The 20590-nt window shown below is 43.8% G+C and overlaps 1 protein-coding gene across 5 annotated transcripts in view; it reads right to left on the reverse strand.

Moving 5' to 3' along the window:
- The window catches only part of LOC102445047 (cystathionine beta-synthase-like), a 56516-nt gene that overhangs the window by 11879 nt on the left and 24047 nt on the right, over positions 1-20590 (reverse strand). For 4 of the 5 annotated variants that reach the window (XM_075912366.1, XM_075912394.1, XM_075912374.1 and 1 more), the window contains exons 5-15: positions 18960-19039; positions 15069-15203; positions 13235-13304; positions 11087-11178; positions 9983-10108; positions 9311-9395; positions 8976-9081; positions 7765-7842; positions 5034-5168; positions 2808-2916; positions 1859-1888 (exon numbers count right to left, since the gene is read on the reverse strand). In XM_075912366.1, the coding sequence (XP_075768481.1) occupies positions 1859-1888; positions 2808-2916; positions 5034-5168; positions 7765-7842; positions 8976-9081; positions 9311-9395; positions 9983-10108; positions 11087-11178; positions 13235-13304; positions 15069-15203; positions 18960-19039 (1046 nt within the window). The remainder of the gene's footprint in view (positions 1-1858; positions 1889-2807; positions 2917-5033; positions 5169-7764; positions 7843-8975; positions 9082-9310; positions 9396-9982; positions 10109-11086; positions 11179-13234; positions 13305-15068; positions 15204-18959; positions 19040-20590) is intronic. The other variant, XM_075912406.1, reaches the window with a different exon arrangement.

The raw sequence follows: 20590 nt of genomic DNA on the forward strand, positions 1-20590 counted from the left end.
CTGCTCCCCCTGGTCTGCAGACCAGGGGGAGGGGGAGCAGAGCAGAGCAAAGCGGTGGAACACGCGGCCAGCTGACAGCCCAGACGCGTCTGGGCTGTCAGCTGGCCGCGTGCTCCGCTCTGCTCCCCCTCCCCCTGGTCTGCTGGAGACCAGGGAGAGGAAGGGCCCCATTCGTAACTGCGGATCCGACATAAGTCGGATCCGCGTAACTCGGGGACTGGACTGCCTGTATATAAAATTATGAGTGGTGTGGAGAAAGTGAATAAGAAAAAGTTATTTACTTGTTCCCATAATATAAGAACTAGGGGCCACCAAATGAAATTAATTGGCAGCAGGTTTAAAACATATAAGAGAAAGTTCTTCTTCACACAGCACACAGCCAACCTGTGGAACTCCTTTCCAGAGGAGGTTGTGAAGGCTAGGACTATAACAGGGTTTAAAAGAGAACTAGATAAATTCATAGAGGTTAAATCCATTAATGGCTATTAGCCAGTATGGGTAAGGAATGGTGTCCCTAGCCTCTGTTTGTCAGAGGGTGGAGATGGATGGCAGGCGAGCGATGGCTTGATCATTACCTGTTCGGTTCACTCCCTCTGGGGCACCAGGCATTGGCCACTGTCGGCAGACAGGGTACTGGGCTGGATGGACCTTTGGTCTTACCCAGTATGGCCGTTCTTATATTCTTATGTAAAAACAAATTTAGAAAGTGTGGAATTCTTCCTTGCCAAACAGAAATTCCAGCCCCCAACCAGTTCTAATGATGAGTCCATACAAACAGAAAATACATCTCCAACTAAAAATTCTATTTCTCCCCTTCTCAGTTGATGCAACAACATCTATCTCAAGGTGGGAAATTTCTCAGAGATTAATGACCAATTGGCATTAGACACACCAGGCAATGAATAAGAATGTCAATTAATATCTCAGACCAGTCATTATTCCCCAAGATACAGCATGGGCCATGATAATTACAGATACATTGTTCCTTACAAATCAGAACGTTTTCTTCATGGAAAAGATTATCTTACAGCAAAATTAGAGCTTGTTCCAATACAAATTCTCTGGTTGAAAGATTTTGTATGTTGAATATGAACCACACAAATCAGGTAATACGTCTAGCAGACAAATATGTGCAAGCACACAGGGACCTTAGAATACACAAACCCAAAACTGCTGGTGCAAAAGCTTGGGTGCACAAATAGAAGCCAGTTTTCAAAAATATATAAAAAGGAAATTGCTGAGGTTTAACATGTCTAGTATTTACAGGTTGAACCTTCCACTAGGATTGCTTTGCCTTCTCACCACACCAAACATATCAATTTTATCTGAAGTGTGCCTTACCAAAAACCTTTTCTTTCAAAACAATACTTTACCTCATCTTTGGGACAATGAGGACTATTTTTTCTCAATTTTAATGGCAGAATTCTAAATTAGTTTATCCCCCACCCTCAACATCTATTATTCTTTTGTTTTTCGTGTGTGTGTGTGTGTGTGTGTGTGTGTGTGTGTGTGTGTGTAATCTCCTTGGGGCAGGGACCATTTTTATTGTGTTTGTACAGCACCTAGCACAGTGGAGTCCTGACTCACAACTACGGCTCTTAGGCACTATATAAATAATAGCAGCAACTCAAGATTACTTTTTAAAAAAACCCAGATAATTGTACTTTTGCCAGGACATCAGCAGTTGAAAATTCCAGGGGATACAACTGGGGAAAAGAGGAATATTCAATCATAGTATTTCAGAACAAAAAGGGGAGAAGCAGCACATAGAACTGGCTAATACACAATACAGGCACAAAGCAACATATGGACAATCAAAGCAAGAAAACACCACAAACTAAATAGCTTTGTTACACACCAGAGTTTCACCTGATGTTTGATTTGATGTCTAGGAAGAAAAAAATATTCTTGTTTAATTTTTTTTACAAAGCACTTGTGTGCCTCCTTTTCCTAAGTTATCAAACCAACAGCTCGTAGATTATACAGAACATAATTAGATATAGTTAAATATAGCTCCCTCCCCAAAATTTTAAATATTAAGATCCATTTAGGATTTAATTATTTACTACTAAATGTAATATTGAATCTAAAGGCTGAAGAAAGCTGTCACTATCCTGCCATATGAAGGAGGGCCTTTCTCTAAAAATTAATAGCCTGCTATTTAAGAGTGCCATATGAATCATTAACTGGGCAACATCACTTAGCTCTCATAGTGCTTTGCATCAGTAGATTTCCAAGTGCTTTACACAGGAGGTCAGTATCATTACCTCATTTACTATATGATAAATATGGCACATCAAGACTACTAGGTAGAATTGACTGGCATAATGCTTCATGCCCTTTAATGGCAAGCAGAACTAATCAGTCACCAACCTGTGATACAGTATTTGTTGCAAAGTGAACACTTGCTGGTTTCAGCTGCCCTTGAAGTTTACACTAAAGAATAGTCTGAAGTTCAATTATTTCTTCCCATGGAGGCTCAGTTTTATATTCAGGTTAGTGGAGGGAGAGGGAGGAAAGAAACATGAAAAGAAACCCCAAAGACAAGAAAAAAATCCATGTCTGACCCTTTCAGGTCAACGATCTGATGCAGCATCATAAACCACCTCATGTCTAGGAGCCTTCCAAGGACCCTGGGCTGAGGCCAGAGTCAGAAGAAGAGAGATCCAACCCCAGGTCTGCCTGGTGGCACATTTTCAGAAAGAAGATTCTGGATGACCTCACTTCAAATCTGACTCTAGCCGATGCCACTTTAATGCTGGGACACCTACAATAACACTCAAAAAGCAGACAGAGGGTAGATTTACCTGCCTGAATTGCTTGTAGATCACTTTGCTGACATGATCCGATGGCTGAACTTTCCCAGCAAGCAATGAAGAAAGCATGTTCCCAAGGGTAATCATTCCCAAAATCACACTGAGAAGAGGAAAAAACAGTCAGACAGACACTCAGGGTTTCCTAGAGACAAGTGAACAGCACTCTCGGCAGGCTCTCCTCACTGGGATGCCCAAAAGGCAGTTTAACTGGCTTAATGGGGTAAACCACCATTTTCAGAGGTGCTCTCAGATTCTGAGGGTACGTCTACAGACAAAGAAAAACCCACAGCACAGACGCGCGGCCTGGCTCAGTGGACTCAGGCTTGTGGGGCTAGGAGTAGCAGTGCAGATGTTCCTTTTGGGGCCACAGCCTGGGATCATAAGCCATAGACTGGTTTCAGAGCCCAGTCTCTAGCCTGCACAAGAGTGTCTACACTGCTAGTTTTAGTTCAGCAGTCCAGGTCAGTTGACCTAGGCTGTGACACTTGGCAGCACGGGCCTTATACCAAAGTGCAGATGTATTTGTAGAGTCCAGCTGGAGACCTGTTGAATCTGGTTTGCAAAAGTGTTGGGAGTGTGCAACTCAAAAGAAACCAGTGGGCCCCACGGGTGCTCAGCACTTCTGAGAATCTGGTTCACTGCCTCTCAGGTAGGTCACTCAACCACAGAATGGGCTCTGCTCTGCCTTGCAGAAAGCCTGTGCATTGACTGTGACTCTCTGCCAATTGTTCTTAAATCTTTCCCAGGTAGCAAGTTTTTGATCAAAAGCTGGTCTGAGGGTGAGTGTGCGAGTGAGAGATGGAAAGTGCAGCTCTCCCTCATCTCTGCACCTCACTGCTGACAGAGCCACCAAGGATGCATCTATACGACGAATGGCAGCCTGCTCCAAGCCCAGGCTGACAGACTCAGGCTTGCACTTCTGCAGTAAAAGTAGCCATGCAGAAGCTGCTGCTTGGGCTGTGAAGTTTAGGGAAGGGGCTGGGCTTTAGAGTCTAAACTCCAGTGTCTACCCAGCTATTTTTAGCAGGTTAGCACAAGCTCAAGTCTGTCAGCCTAGCTTGGGAGGCTCACTGCTGTGTAGACAGCCACTCGAAGCAAGTTTAATTAGCAGAGGTCACTTTAAGGAGACAACACTTGGGTGACCAGACGTGCCAGCTTTCCGGGAAAGTCTTGAGTTTGGGTGCAAGTGTCCGGCTGGATTCAATTTAAAATGGGCATTTTCCCTCATTTTGCTGTAGTTAGCCATTTTACGGACCTCCCTCTTCTCTGGCTCTGCTCAATGTTCAGAGCCAAAATGAAAGTGGGGCTAACTGTTCTGGGTCATTCCCACTGGACTGTTGCGTGTGGCTGGCTCATGCTAAATGCAGAGGAATTTCAAGTGACCTAGCTGATTGACACTATGGCAATGACAGAGCTCCTACCTAGTAAGGGACGGTTTTGGTGAACTAGTGGTTTCCTCTACTGCCAGAGTGGGGTACCCTTTTTAGGTTAGGGGCCAATGATCCATACGGAAAAAAAAAAGTCAGTCAGGGGCTGCACAAAAAAAAAAAAAAAAAAGAGAAAAAAAACCTCTAGTTCTCACCACCCTGGGCTCCCCAATGCTGGGGGGAGCCCCAAGCCTCAGAGGCTGGATCCAGGCAAGGAAGGACCTGCATCTGGCCCCCGGGCCTTAGGTTCCCCACCTCTGCTCTACTGTCTATCCAATCACTCAGTTGTCTGACCATGACTGTGTAGTTTAAATGAACTTGCAAATCTAAATAGTTTCTGCTGGCCTCAATACAAGGCAAAGGCCCCCACTAGCCCAGTACAGATCATTTCTACCATTCAGCAGGCTCGCTGACAGAGGTGGAGGGAAAGATGATGTTGGGCATGGCCCCAACATTTGAGATTTTAAACGATTCTTTCAGCCCAGGTGGGCAACCACTTTCCAGTTTTCACTTCAGCAAAACGCTATGAAACATCCGTGCAGAAACCCCAACACTGTGGGCGTGATAGTTGGAAACCTTTTAGATCAAGCACAGAGTAGTCCTGACCAGACAGCTTTTTAAATCTGAAAGCAGTGTGGTATGTAAGGTGACATTTCTGAACCCTTGCTGACCCTGCAGGAGAATTAAGTGACACAAGGCACATCTCTCATGTATGGTGTAAATGAGAAACAGAAACTGGAATTACAGGTTTGTTTTGGAGGGTCAGGAAGATATTGCTATCTGAACATACCCAGATTCATCAACAACTGGTGCCTGGTCAAATCCCTTCTCGCGGAGGATTTCAATGGTCTTTTCACAGGTGACACCTGGAAGGACGGTCAGGGGAGCAGAGAGACTTAATTCCTGAACTTTGAGGTGCCACCACCTGTGGACAAAACAAACAGGTTTTTACAGCAATGTATCGGATCCTCTTGAAATGCCAGCCCTAAAATCCCTTACAGGATCTCCCCTCACTATCAGGAAAAAAAGATCATTTGGGTCTTCATGACTCAGGAAGGGAAATCATTACAACTGCGTTCCTTTTCCATCTGATTTTATTCTTATCCTGGCTGGTCAGATGGCCAGCAGAGATTATGAATACCTCCAGTTTGCTTATTTAGATCTTGGATTTACAAAAAGGAAAAGAACATTTTCAAGTACTGGAAACCGCTTAAGAAGAGACTCAGATAGGATCCCATGGTACCGCAAACTATCAGCATTACCCTCAGCCGCCATTTTGTTAAATTGTTTGGTACAGCTTGAAACTTGGCTTGAAACTAAGCATCAGTTATTTGTAATACAGGCAGTCCCCGAGTTACGCGGATCCGACAGACCAGGGAGAGGAAGCAAAGCGGCGGAACACGCAGGCAGCGGACAGCCCAGACGCGTCTGGGCTGTCCGCAGCCCGCGTGTTCCGCCGCTTTGCTCCCTGTCCCCCTGGTCTGCAGACCAGGGAGATGGGGAGCAAAGCAGAGCAAAGCCGCGGAGCCCGAGGGCAGCAGGACAGCCACGGCGCGTCTGGGCTGTCCCGCTGCCCCCGTGCTCCGCGGCTTTGCTCCGGACGCCTGTGGTACAGCAGCTGGGGTGCTGCCGGTTGGTCCCGTAGCGCCGCTCTGGGCGCTACTGGACCAACCCGGCAGCACCCCAGCTGCTCTGCCCCGGGCTTCCTGGAATCAGCCGCTGATCAGTTTCAGCAGCAGCTGACTTGGAGATGCCTGGGGTTCTTAAATTGAATCTGTATGTAAGTCAGAACTGGCGGTCAGTTTCAGCAGCGGCTGAATCTGGACGCCAGTTCCGACTTACATACAGATTCAACTTAAGAACAAATCTACAGTCCCTATCTTGTACGTAACCCGGGGACTGCCTGTAAAGTAATGTCTCGAGGCCCCGGCCAAACTTGAGTACCAGCCAATGTACATATAAAATGGGAATGAGACCTGCCCCAGATTGCTAAAGACCCTAAACTCTAAGCTCCCTGGAGCAAGGAATGTCCTTTATTCTGTTTGTACAATAGAGTCCCAATCCTACCTAAGGCCTCTGGCACTACCATAATACAAATACAACGTCACAAGGTATTTTTTCAATCTACTAATTCTATGTCCTTAACCAGTGGGACAGTAAGCTTTTCCCCATGGCTGTGTCTAGACTGGCAAGTTTTTCCGGAAAATCATCTGCTTTTCTGGAAAAACTTGCCAGCTGTCTACACTGGTCACTTGAATTTCCGGAAAAGCACTGACGATCTCATGTAAAATCATCAGTGCTTTTCCGGAAAAACTATGCTGCTCCCGTTCGGGCAAAAGTCTTTTTCCGAAAGACTTTTGCCCAAAGGGGCCAGTGTAGACAGCTCAGATTTGTTTTCCGCAAAAAAGCCCTGATCACGAAAATGGCGATCGGGGCTTTTTTTTTTTTTGCGGAAAAGTGCGTCTAGATTGGCCATGGACGCTTTTCTGCAAAAAGTGCTTTTGCGGAAAACCATCCTCCAATCTAGACGTGCTTTTCCGAAAATGCTTTTAATGGAAAACTTTTCCGTTAAAAGCATTTTCGGAAATTCATGCCAGTATAGACGTAACCCTTGTGTTTGCATGTGGGTCTTCCAGCAGCAACAGGAGAGACAGGGAGGGATTTGTTTAAAGTTAGGAAAAAAGGACTGTAAAACCAAGATGACTAGCAGGGACCTGGGGGCAGTAAATGCAATGTCTTTTCAGAGGTGACACCCGTCCATTTCACAGTACTAGACAAAGGTTATTACTTCCATTACTGCAGTGTCTAGGGGTGCTAATCACGGCCCAGTGCTCCACTGTGCTAGATGCTGCACAAACAAAAGACAGTCCCTTGCCTTCAAAAGCATCTCTGTGTCTCAATCTGCCTAATAAAGAATAGATGGCAACATACGAATCAAGGAGGCATTAAAATATCAATAATAACTGGTCTGGTGGAGATTAAAAAGTGGTCATTCTTTGAAGAACTGCAGTTGTCACCGAATCCAAGTATCAAATCTTTCTCAAAAGCAAATACTTAAAGATTTCTGTTGATTTACGCAGGCTTCTCTGTACCCCCAGCTGTACAGAAGATCAATTCACACAAACAAGGAAATCTTGTCTATGTATAGTGAAATGTAAAGAAATCCATCACACTGTAACAGACTTTCAGGCTATGTCTAGACTGCATTGTTTTTTCGGGATACCTCTGGTATCCCGAAAAAGCAACACCGTGTCCAAGGAACGTGTCCGCTTTTCGAGTGAGTCCACTTTCTTTCGCCATCCCTGAAAACCTCATTCTATGAGGAATAAGGGATGTATTGAAAGAGCATTTTCCCCCCAAATTTGGCGCTGTGTAGACGTGCCAAATTTCAGAAAAGCCTCTTTTTAAAGTAAATTGGAAAAAGATACACAATTTGCATACTGCAAATTGCGTATCTTTCCGATTTACTAGTGCAGTCTAGATGTAGCCTCAGAGTTCAAATGAATACGTGACTACTTTACCAAGGTTTGTTAATGATGTCATCTTCTGCTTTTATGAACCCTTTCTGGGTCATCCATTTGTCATTCAAAAACTTGGACCTGGAAGCCATCAAGAAAGCAAAGTTATACTTGCACAGGCAATACACATAGCGGCACATATTTCCATCCCCCTATTGTATCCCCAGAATAGATCATGGTGTAATTGCAAGCATACAATAGCCCTCAGTCAGCCAGTCCTTGTGGGAAAGGGTTATTTCTGTAGGCAGAATATTTCTGAAAGGAAAAAAGGAAATCGTGCAACAATATCACAAGGCAGCTTGCAAGGGAGGAGAAGTGCTGGAAGGTATTAAATTAAATACATGTACAGTTTTGTGGTTTCATGCTTAAAAAGGGAAACTGCCCTGTGTTGCAGAGCACCACGGATGAGAGTACATAAAGCTGTTCTCTAAGGGTAGGTCTACACTATCCCCCTAGATCGATCTAGGAAGGCTAATGAGGGTGACCGAAATTGCAAATGAAGTGCGGGATTAAATAAAGGCCTAACTTGAATTAGCTAGTATTCCTCCTGCAATGAGGTTTACCAGCTAATTCGAGTTAGGGCTTTATTTTGGAATCCCATTTCACTGCTGCGTGTAGATACTGAGAGTTACTTCGGGCTAGTCAATTTCGAAAAATGGCAACCGGTCAGGAACATGTAAATCAAGCGCGGAATATTTAAATCCCGCACTTCATTTGCAATTTCGGTCGCCCTCATCAGCCTTCCTAGATCGATCTAGGGGGCTAGTGTAGACATACCCTAAGTGTGGTGTCAGGGAAAATTAGCCACAGGACTTAGAGCAAGTGTATCACTCCCCATCCCTGCCAACAGCATGAACTTTTACTACAAGAGAGTGTTCTTTCCCAATAGACAGCACAAGGCAGAGAGAGAAGAGGACAACCTTAATATTTCTTTCCTTGAAAAGTCCCAGCAGAGAACCCAATAAAAATGCTTAATAAACTCAGGACTAGAACTCTTCCAAAATGACCAGTGATTTCTGGATGCCCCCTGAGATAAATTTAAGTGGCCTTATTTTCAGAAAGCTGAGTTTTGACCATCTGTAAACCAGGTCCCTGTCCAAAGCATCAAGTTGGGTACCCAAAAGTTACTAGACACTGTGGAGAAAGTTATGGATGCCCCACCCCTGCAAAGGTAGCAGGTGCTAAGCAGAAAGAGAATGGGAGCAGTTCCTTACATGTAGTTCCTGACAGAGTCGGGCAAGATGACAACACAGCGCTGACCCTCCGTCAGATCCTTGGCAGCCTTCACAGCAATGGACATTGCACTGCCGGAGCTGCCACCTGTCAACACCCAGATGACACAGTTAAGACAGCTACACTTGGAAGCCATTTGTGAAAGAAGAGGACAAGGTCAGAGAAAGGTAGGTGAGCATCACCTCAGGGCTGGAGAAAAGAACCCCAGAGCTCGAATGCCAACACTGTCAAAGTTTCCCTTTGACAGGCTAAGCGATTCACACAAAGCCGCAATCTAATTCATAAGACACTTGGGAGGATTAGTATCAGCTCTTACCGCAGAGTAACCCCTCCTCTCGGATTAACATGCGCGCCAGACCAAAAGATTCCTCATCGTTGCTCTTGTACCACTTGTCCACCACCTAAGAAGAGTGCAGGGGAAAGGAGACAAGATGCAGCTGATCTATGCCCCTTTCAGGATATACTGTAACGATGCTTCAAATTATACACTTCCAATTGGGTTCATATTCCATCACTGCTTTTTATTGCCTAATTAACACTTTTTCGGTATTAGTGGTGTTCTCTATACTAGTAAAAAGTACTTTGCCTTTTAAATAAGGTGTCTGTGGGAAAAGCTACAAGGGGAAATGGTCATTCTCCTCCCTTCCCAGCTGAGGTGCCAGGAAAGCGAGTCTTACTTGGACCAGGGTCAAATTGTGAGTTGGGGTTATTTTGGTTTTATTTAAAAGGATAGTTCAGGAGAAAAGCTATCTGCACAGTGTGTCGTCACTCATTTCTCTTGCTCTTTCATAATACTGTGTCCAACACAGAAGTTCAACTGGGGCTTTTTTATCTGCTGGGATACAAAGGGAAGTGGATTGTGTTGCACCTCCTAACCTCTATAACCTTGTACACACTATCTGCCTCATTTACAGCAGCTGCCATAATATTTCCCCACCTCACCCCAGAGCAGAAGGCAAGGAATGGTTAAGTGGGGAGCTTGACTTACCGATCTGTCCAGCACTGTAGGGACAAAATCATATCCAATCCCCTCCACCTCATATGTCGTCTTGTCAGTTTTATTCAGTTCTTCGGGCTCAGCAAGAATGGAGCCCTGAGGATCGACGCCAATAATCTGAAGCAGCAGATTTCAGATTTGGCTACAGTTATTCTGTTGTGTCAACATGGCCATTAAATCAAAGTGTCACGTTAGAACAGTTGTCTCACCAAACGGTCATGCTGGCCACGCACATACTGACCTCGGTCACTGCACTGAGCCTGTAATTAATCTGTTCCTTGGCAAGTTCCCTTGCTACTCCTACCCCAAGCAATTCCTCCTGCTTTGTCAGGCTGTGGGACTTTGTAGGGGAAGGCACATCTCATTCTATGCAGATTTTGTTTAGCTCAAGGATGGTGTTTGCACCAATCCCACTCTCAAGTTATATCTCTTGCCCATTTTGTATCAGGAGCAAGCAGAAAGTCTTTTCAGAGTAACATGGCACTTCTGTTAAAAGCTGGTGAAATGCAAAGTAGCCACCAAGAGTCATAAGGTAGCAGGAGACAGGAACATTATGTGCTTGTTGAGGGACACCCAGACCATATCATGGGGCAGTGTCCCTCTGAACTGTATGGCAGCACAGCTTCACAGATGCTTAATCTCCTCTGCCTAGTCAGTCAGCTCCACGCATGGAGCCCTGAGCCTCTGACTGGATGGGACTGATTAATCACCCGTGAAGCTGTGCGGTCACAGAACTTAGAGGGAACACTGTCATGGGGACAAGTTTAATTTGGCCAGAAATTCAATGATCCCAGATAATTACCCCTTGTGAAGTTACTAAAGAGAAAGTGCGATCATCTTTTCGCTAAACATGGGTGTCCACTGTAGAGAGACCAACATTTGCCAATATGTGCCATATCGAATTCGTGACTAGGGTCACAAGTGGGGAAAAAAAATAAATGAGGTAGCTTCATGCACTTTTTTGTGAACAGCTCAAAATAAGCAGACTTGTCACAGGTAAGGGCTGAAGTGAAGAGATGAGAAAAATGGGATTATTCTCCTAAGGAACACTTATAGCTAGAAACAGCTCCCATGAGATATTAGTTTGCCACTTACTTTGCAGTCTGGGCATTTCTCTTTCAGCTTTCTGGCAATGCCAGTGATGGTGCCTCCAGTGCCAGCTCCGGACACCAGCATGTCTATTTTTCCTGTTTTACGTGCAAGAAATCACATACCACCATGAAAGCATCCATTAGCATTAGAGATAAAAACCCGACGGCAGACCAGGAATGGACAAGATGCGTTACTCTCTCTGAGAACGCAGTTAACATCAGAAAGGTGACAATGTAAAGTAACCCTTTACCTCTCAGTAGGTGAGCTCAGAGACGTACCTTCAGACTTTGTTCCCCCACCTGCCCATTTAGTCCAGCATTATTCAGCCTTTTGGATGTGCTGCAGCACCCGTATTTGAGATTTTGGGGATGGGTCAAGGGATATATTATTTTTGCCACTGGTGTTTTATGTTGTTTGGTGGTGGATATTTATCTGTTCTTATTTAGCACGTTGTGTGCATTAACAAAACAATCAGGACTTGGTTAACAACTATTTTATCTGATGTGTCTTTTATTTCTGGTAAATTATTTAAAGAGCAAGTCTAACTCCCAGGCATGTACACAAGAAGTTATGCTTGCCAATCAAGACCATCCCAAGAAACAGTCTGATTCCGACCCTTCATGGGTCTAGTTCCATCGACTGAGACAATAATGCCAGACTTACAACCCTAGCTGTGAGATCAGAATAAGGCCCATAGACTTTACAAGCTGGACTGAGGTTATGTCTAGACTGCAGAGTTTTTCTGGGATACCAGAAATATCTCGGAAAAAACTTTGCCGCATCCAGGGACTATGTCCACTGTTTTGGAACAGTTTTCGAAAGTGAGTGCGTTCTTTCGGCATCCCTATATTCCTCTCAGAGGAATAAGGAATGTTCTGAAAGAGGAGGTTTTTCCAAAATTTGGCCCCGTGTAGATGGACCAAAGTGGAAAGAGATACGCAAATAGTGGTTCACGATTTGCATATCTTTTTCCAACCCCCCCCCCCAAAAAACCCTGCAGTCTAGACGTAGCCTGAGCGTGAAGATGAGCTCTGAGATGAAAGTGTCTTCAATAGTCTTCACCGCTATGTCAGTAACACCACCTTTACACATGTAAACTGAGGAAATCTGACATGGAAAGCATGTATAGACAAACAAAAGCTCATGGTGCTATTTTTACAGTTACTTTTCAGAATACAGCTGCACTGTACATGCAGGTGGTCATAGCTATCAAAATCTAATCAAGGGCTTTATTACTTTAAATCCAAACATCCCACTGAGAAGCTAAACATGAGGTTTTCAGGGACAGACTGAGAAACCTGATGTGCAAGCTCCCTCTGCTGGCAACAGATACAACTTACTGGTAAGTATGGATAAAACTGTGCCATGGTAAAGTCATTCCTAATTTCCAGTGGTGTTGCAATGAAAAAAAATAGATATTTCACGCTAGGATCATGGTAATCTTGTGGACAAGTACTGCTGTGCACAGTAACACTTTGTAATAGTTTATTTTGATAGCCCTCTTTGAAATGGGACTAAATCAAAGGAAACTACCATACTATTCATGTACAGCAACAGGGTCCGCATAGAAGGCAAAATTAATGGTTCCATGACAGTGGTGTTTGTGTGATAATCCCAGCTTTACTAATAAGTTGGATCCAAAACTACAGATATTCCTGAGGACACCATCAAGTGAGGAAAGTCGTGTGATGGGGCAAGTGGACCGTATACAACATTTGGTGGGGTGGAGACCGTATACAACATTTGGTGGGGTGGAATTAAAATGCTGCATTAGATAGCCATATTAAACACCCTCCCGCCCCCAGTTTACACTAAGAACTAAGACTTTTTAAAAACCACTTCCTGTTCATGATCATTTTGAAACTCCCTAGATCTTCAACTCCACTGAGCTATGCAAATATTATCATCTACAAGTCATCATTTTGCGTGGCCAGTCACAGAAAAGTAAAGCAAGAGGTTATTTTTTAAAAAATCCCATGCATCTAGTTAAAAGTATATCATTTGAATTATGCAAACTTTACAAATCCTGATCTCAGATCCTATGTAATTCTATGCCCCTGGCAGTCTAGGCCTTATTTCACAGGGTGTGTGTGATTAAAACCAAACCTCTCCAGAGATTAATTAAGAGTGCTAGTAGAAGAATTAGAATACCTTCACATTGCTGCAGGATCTCCTCTGCTGTAGTGTCATAATGTGCCAAGGGGTTACTGGCGTTGCGGTACTACATTGAAATACAATGGAAAAAACATATTGAACCATGAAACAGCCCATAAAAAAAATATCACACCCTTAGGAGCAAGTAGAAAAATTACCAGCATCTCATAAAGGCACTATAGGCTTTCAGCAGTTTCTAAACTGATTAGCCATTTACCAATACTGTCTACCATGGCCTGGAACCGACTCCTGCAGCTGCCCCAACTTAAACAACTGGTATTTTTGTGCCAAGGTATTTCTAAGATGCCAAGATCCCTTAAAAGTAAGGGCAATCTGCTTGTGGGACTATTTTCTGTCCCACAAGCAGATTGTGGGACGCTGAGCTTTCTATAACTCCAATATGCAGAATTGCCAGTCTAGAAGAGAATATTAACTTCGTCCTTCTGTAAACTATGCTAACATAGGATCTCTCTCTCAGGGTGAATAAAATATATATATATTTTAAAACTAGATTTAAATTAAATCTTTAAAAATAAAGTTATAAACAACCTACTCTAAAGGCCTAAATTGACTATAATCCATCATTACCACTTAAATTAGAAATACAACATTAAGCAGTATAAGTTTGCTGCTGAAATTTTAAAGAAAGTGGAACTAGTGGAAGTCATTTGGCAAGCACCAAGAACTAGAGTTTGAAATAATTTCACAGATGTAGCCTCTTCTGATTCAGAGCTGAAAACACAGAAAAGTTCTCTCCCCCTCTTCTAAACAGTAAATAAAATGCAGGTGCGAGATGATGAACTGTCCTATTTCTAAAATCTTAAAGGATATGGTGAACAGAAACAGTTCAATTCACTAACTACAAATACTTCCCTTGTTTAATAAATCAGTCAGTTGCAAATGCAAACCAGGTTTTTGCAAATTTTTATATATCTAGCACATCCAAGATTTTTATTAGTTAGATAAAACTATTAAATGTATTTTTGCACATTTAATTCGATTCTTCTTTCCATCCAAACAGAGCTGGACTCAAATCACAGACAAAAAAGTTAATCTAGTAAATAAGAAATTCATCATCCTATAACAAACAAAATGTAAAAATTAAATTATCTGAATGAATTATTTAAGCAATTATAGTATATTATAGCAAAAAAACAGGCCAATGTTTAGCGTAAAGGCTGTATTTAAAATTATAAACCAATGTATTTTAATGGCTACCAGCAAGTGAAAATCATATTTTTTAAGGGAAATAACTAAAGTAAAACTACAAAACAAGATTCAAACTGGTGAGTTAAATCAATATTTCCTGCTTGCTCATTTAAACCATGATTAAAATTAACAATTTTAATTGCCTCAATTTGAAAAGCCAATTCTCCCTGGGCTTTTTTGTTCTACTCCAGTGGCTAAGCTTCATTTGGTATTTGCGATTTGATACTTTTGCTGAGCTAAGGAATCTTGTAAGGCAACAGTAACTCACACTTTTAGATCCAGCAAACCCAGATTCAAACTACACCTATCCCCATCCAGGACTGTTACACACTTTCCGTGGAGAGCAGGAACTAGGGATGTAAAATCCCATTTAACTGGTGAACAGAGAATTAAGCACAGAATTAAACACAACTTTTCACCAATTAAAGACACTGTCAGCTCCTGGTGGGGCTGCCAGTTCCTGGCCCTGGGCAGAGACCAAGCAGGGCTGGAGTAGCTCTTTGCCTGCAGCAGCCTGCTCCCAGGTATCGGGTAACTGGTTAACTCCCTAGCAAGAACAAGAAGGATATTACAAATATTTCTCTCTATCCCACATACGCATCTCAGTTGCTCAGAACCTTACCTGGTCTAGTATATGGGAATTGGGGATTTCATTTTTCAGTCTCCATGCCACGCCCACGTGAGATTCAGGTGAGTCAAACCTGGCAGTAGTTGGGGTCCTCACAATCTCAGCACCAAGGGCTCTCAGAACATCCACCTGAATCAAACAATCAGTCAAAAATCTCCACAGGCACAGAGATTCTACTAGCATGCCAGAGGATTAAAACAAACAAACAAAAAAGCGCCAAATACAGGTTGAATCTCTCTAGTCCCGGACCCTCATGACCTGACTGGTTTCGAACGAGAGAATTTTCTGGACCAAGGGAGGTCAGTATTGTCTAGTGGCATCACCAACACTTCCTCTACTTACTGTGCTGTTAGAGGACATTTAGGGGTAAATAAGAGCTAAATGACAGCACAGAACACAGAGCTAGGACTGGTGGCAGTTAAAAAAAAAAAAAAAAAAAAAAAAACTTTATGGGACTCCAGGAAACTTGGGCACACCCATGAAAAGTGGACATCCAGCTAACTAAAATCATTCTGGATAACAGATGTTTCTGAACAAGCTGGATTAGAGAGATTCACCTGTAGGAACTTTATGTTAGCAAGTGGGTGCAACTCTTCCATACCCATTGCTTAAAGCTTCTGGGAATTCAATCCCCAGAGACTAAATACAGGCAGTCCCCGGGTTACGTACAAGATAGGGACTGTAGGTTTGTTCTTAAGTTGAATTTGTATGTAAGTTGGAACTGGTACATATTGTAGGGGAAACTCTAGCCAAACATTTCTCCAGAGCTCAGTTTTATTCTCCCACACCTCACTTCCCTCAGTCCTTTATTCTCAAGCTGAGATGTCTGCTGAGAAAAGCCGCTCCGTGTCTCCCTGGTCTGCTGGGGGGGGGGGGGGGGGTTGTGCAGCTAGCGTGGGGTTGCCTCACCCAGTTTGTAAGTAGGGATCCGATGTAAGTCAGATCCATGTAACCCGGGGACTGCCTGTATCTCAAAACAGATACCCTGTGCAAGTTAAACATGGTCTTCTCTGTCTTGGTTTTGTAAATATTTTGTGGCCTGAAATTTATGATCATTGTTATTTGGCTACATACATTTGTTACTAGCACAATCTGCATTTTCCCTAGCTGAAGATTTTTCTTCCCTAAAAATCTGACCAGTTTAGCTGATGGAAGAGTTAAATTCTCCCTTACAGAATAATATAGGTACACAAGGCTCCAGTGCCATAGCCTAGAACCACTGTTTTATTTCTTATAGTTTGTACAGTGCTTTGCACAGTACGACTCACTCTTTACTAGCCCACAGACAGTACAGGTTGGATCTTACTTGGAACCTGACCGGTCCCAAATGAGGGGATTTGCCAGACCAGGGAAGGTCCTCCCAACATGACCCCTTCTGCCCTGCTGTCCGTGGATAGGTCTCCAGCCCTGCCCCACTATGTCTGCCTGGCCACGACTGCTCAGGCCAGAGCTCTCTGGCTGCCACTGCCATCCCCTGAGCTCCGTGGCCAGGACTGGTGCCCTGCTACCGCCCAGATGCAGGGGCCAGAACTACCTGCTGCACTGTCCATCCCTCTGCTAACATGGGGCTCCTGGCTGAGTTGCTGGACCCTCTGATGTTCTTGCCCCTCGACCTGACCTCCCTATACCTGGGCTCTGTGGTCCAGGAATGTCCATGATCCTGCTGGACCACGGATGTTGCCGGACCAGAGAGTCCTAGGTTAAGGGAGGTACAACATATACCGTCTATTATATATTTGAGAGAGTTTGTCTGTCTGTCCAAGAACTCTTCCTAAACAATTAAGAACTAGGGCCATCAAATTTGGTCTACAGCGTCCTCGTATCCTAATTTAAAGCAAGGTAAAGGTTTGTTTGTGCCAGGAAAATGGGATGTGCCTGGAATGGGATTTTCTCTCAGAAAACCAAACAGGAAAGAGACAGAATAACCAGGCAGGTGAAAAGGGGTCACTGGGGGAATGTCCCCAGCTGTCTGAGACTGTCCTAACCTTGAGCTTCCCACCCCCCAGGTGCTCTTTGGTGTGGGAGGCTGTTGGCTGTTCCACTTCATCAGGGAGCCGGGGGAAGTGCACAGTTTGCTGCATTCCTCACCCTGGTTCAGGAGCACAGGGGTAAGATGAACCTGGACCTGCCTTAACACAACAGCCATACTGAGTCAGACCAAAGGTCCATCTAGTACAGTATCTTGTCTGCCAATAGTGGCCAATACAAGATGTCCCAAAGGGAGGGATCACAACAGGTAATCCTCGCGTGAGCCCTCCCCCTCACCAACCTCCAGACAAACAGAGGCTATTCCTACCTTTCCTGGCTAACAGCCATTGATGGACCTAGCTCCATGAATCTATCTAGCTCTTTTTTGAACCCTGTTAAAGTTCTAGACTTCACCACATCCTCTGACAAGGAGTTCCACAGGTTGACTGTGCGCTGAGTGGAAAAAACAAACTTCCTTTTGTTTGGTTTAAACCTGCTGCCTATTAATTTCATTTGGTGACCCCTAGTTCTTATATTGTGGGAATAAGTAAATAACTTTTCCGTATTCACTTTTCCCATACCAGTCATTTTATAGATCTCTATCACATCCCCCTTTAGTCTCCTCTTTTCTAAACTGAAAAGTCCAAGTATTTTTAACCTCGCTTCATGTGGGACCCATTCCAAACCCCAATCATTTTTGTTGCCCTTTTCTGAATCTTTTCCAATGCCAATATATCTTTTGAAATGATGTGACCACATCCGTACACAGTATTCAAGATGTGGGTGTATCATGGTTTTATATATAGGCAATAAGACATTTGTGGTCTTATTCTTGGTCCCTTTAATGGCTCCTAACATTCTATTTGCTTTTTTGACTGCCACTGCACACTGAGTGGATGTTTTCAGAGTCCACAATGACTCCAAGATCTTTCTCTTGGAGTAGTTGTAGCCAAATTAGTCCCCATCATATTGTATATATAGTTGAGATGATTTTTCCAAATGTGCCCCTTCCTCACTGGAGCTGTAGCAGCCATGGAGAGGAGCTTCTCACCTGGCCCCAAGCTGCTGTGGAAGTCCTCTCTCTCCAGGGCAGCCTGCATACTGAACTCCTCATCCTCAGCTCCACCCCAGAGCAAGGATTTAAATGAAGCACATACATTTTCAGTTTATCCCCTCCACCCCAAACCTTCCCCCCCCCCCCCCCAAAATTGACTTAAAGACCTGAGCAACACCAGGTAAATCTTCTAATAAGTATGTTAAAAATTAGTAATTAAGTGCAATGACTTCAACATATTATGCAGTAGGCCTCCATTTAAATAGCAAGTTGTTAGAGCTCTTAACCTAGGCATCTTGAAGTCATACCACATGAAGTGTTAGCTTTTGAAAGAGACACTAGCTAAGGAAAGTTGAGTGTAGTGAGTGTGAGCAACAGGCCTCTAGGGCAGATCCAGGAGCTGCTGGATGTGATGCGGGCAATTCAGCACATAGTACTTTTCCTGTCACGTCAGAACTTTGCCTATGAGTCAGCAGAATACCAGAGGGCACTCTACTGCTGGAGCAGCTGTTTTTTCAGATAACATTTAAAACCAAGCTGAATTTCCGTAAGCTGAAGAAAGACCAGTGTTGTTCTTAGCCATTTGCAAAGACTTCCCACTGTGTAACCTGAAGCAATACGCTGCAATGTAGCACCGTCTGTCTGGGCTTACCACTCTACAGCCAGCCACCCTCTGCCCTTTTCCCACCTCAAGAAGTTTACACATACTCAGACCAATTTAAAAATATCCAACACATGGTAAACTGGCTTGCAATGCCCTGGTATTCAATTTCACAGCCAAAAAGATGGCATCCTCCTCTCATCAGGATCTAAACATATTCAGACATTTATTTTTAATTATTTGAAATACAAGTAGTTCTGACCTTCTCCATGCTCATTTTCTCCGGCATCACAATGATACAGCGGTAGCCTTTCACTGCAGCAGCCAGGGCCAGCCCAATTCCTGGAAGTGGGGAAATACAGAGTATGTTGCAAAAGAAACAAAACCCCAATGCTAGCTTCAGAATGTTACAGTTCTAAGAGCTGCACTCTCCAGGCCTGCATGGGCATGACTGCAGAGACTAAAAGGTCCAGTTGGCCGCTCTCTCCAGGATAGTTGGAGAGCAGGACTGTCTGCTTTAAAAGTATCAGCTGGCTCAATCCCAGACCAGAACCATCAATAACATGAACAAAACCTGGGAAATCTGAAAGTTCACGTTGCTGAGTTTCCCAGCTTAGTTCTTCCTCTGCATCCCCTTCACCCTCGTTACAGATGTACTTTGTGACTGATGGATTGTAATTCATCGATTAAAGCCAGAAGGGACCATTAATATAATCTAGTGCGATCTCCAGCATAGCACAGGCTGTAGAACCTCCCACAATAATTTCTGCATCAAGCCCATAACTCTGAGGGTAATTCTATTTGCCCTTTTTGCTAGGCTGAATTTGTCTAGCCTCAGCTTTCAACCAGTGGACTTTGTTATGCTTTGATCTGCTTGACCGAAGTGCTGTTCATAAATCTTTTTTCCATGTAGGTACTTGTAGACTTGGCTCAAGTCATCTCTCAACCTCTTGGATAAAAGAAGCTCAACCTGTTAAACTCTCTCTCTCAGTTTAAGGCATGTTTTCCAGTCCTTGACTCATTTCCTGTACCTCTCTTCTGATCTCTTTCCAATGTACGAGGCTCGGGCTGGCTAGAGAGTTAGAATTCTATTTCATGTCTCATATCAAGGTATTGGAATCTGTTTTTGATCCCTGACAGGACTGTGCCCTTCTGAACTCCCCATTCCCACTCCATTAAAAAGAGCCACCTCACAGTAGCCAAATGCCCAGGGGATACAGCACTCACCAGGGAAAGTCACCATACTCTCTCCTGTCAGAGCTGTTCCACTTCACATAGATTAATATATGCCAGAATGATCTAACCATCAGGCTCTCTTGCTCGGGATGTGGCAGACCCAGATTTAAGTCCCTACTTTGAAGTTCCTAGAAAGTAGGAATAAAGGATCTTCCGGAAAAGGGCTTATTTTCCTCAAGATCCCATCTACACTGGTGCTTTTCTTCGGCAAAACCCCGAGCCAGAAAAAAGCGGCAGCCATGTTCATGCAAATGCCGCGGGGGATATTTAAATCCCCCGCGGAATTTGCAATTCTGACTGGTCTCATTAGCATCTCTTTTCCAGAAAGGGGTGCCAATGTAGACACAGCCTATACATTGAGGTAAAATGACCTTACGGACACTAACAATAATCAGGAAGACATTTCTAAAACCCAAACTTAACTACCTTACACTTCAAGAGATTAATATCAAAGTGTGGTAAATGTAAAACTAGGAAGTCAGCTGCAGGGGAAGCGAGGTGCAGGAAAGAGAACAAATTCTAGTCTCTTCATAGAGAAGTTAGCTTAGTAGCTATGGGCAGAGGCCAAGAGTGACTGGCAATTCTCTATGCTACTGTGACCCAAGAACCCTATGATGCCAACAGAAATGGAGCACCAAGGGGCTACAGGAATCTCCT

The sequence above is a fragment of the Pelodiscus sinensis genome, chromosome 1, assembly GCF_049634645.1.
Source record: "Pelodiscus sinensis isolate JC-2024 chromosome 1, ASM4963464v1, whole genome shotgun sequence".
In the NCBI taxonomy this organism is placed as follows: domain Eukaryota; kingdom Metazoa; phylum Chordata; order Testudines; family Trionychidae; genus Pelodiscus; species Pelodiscus sinensis.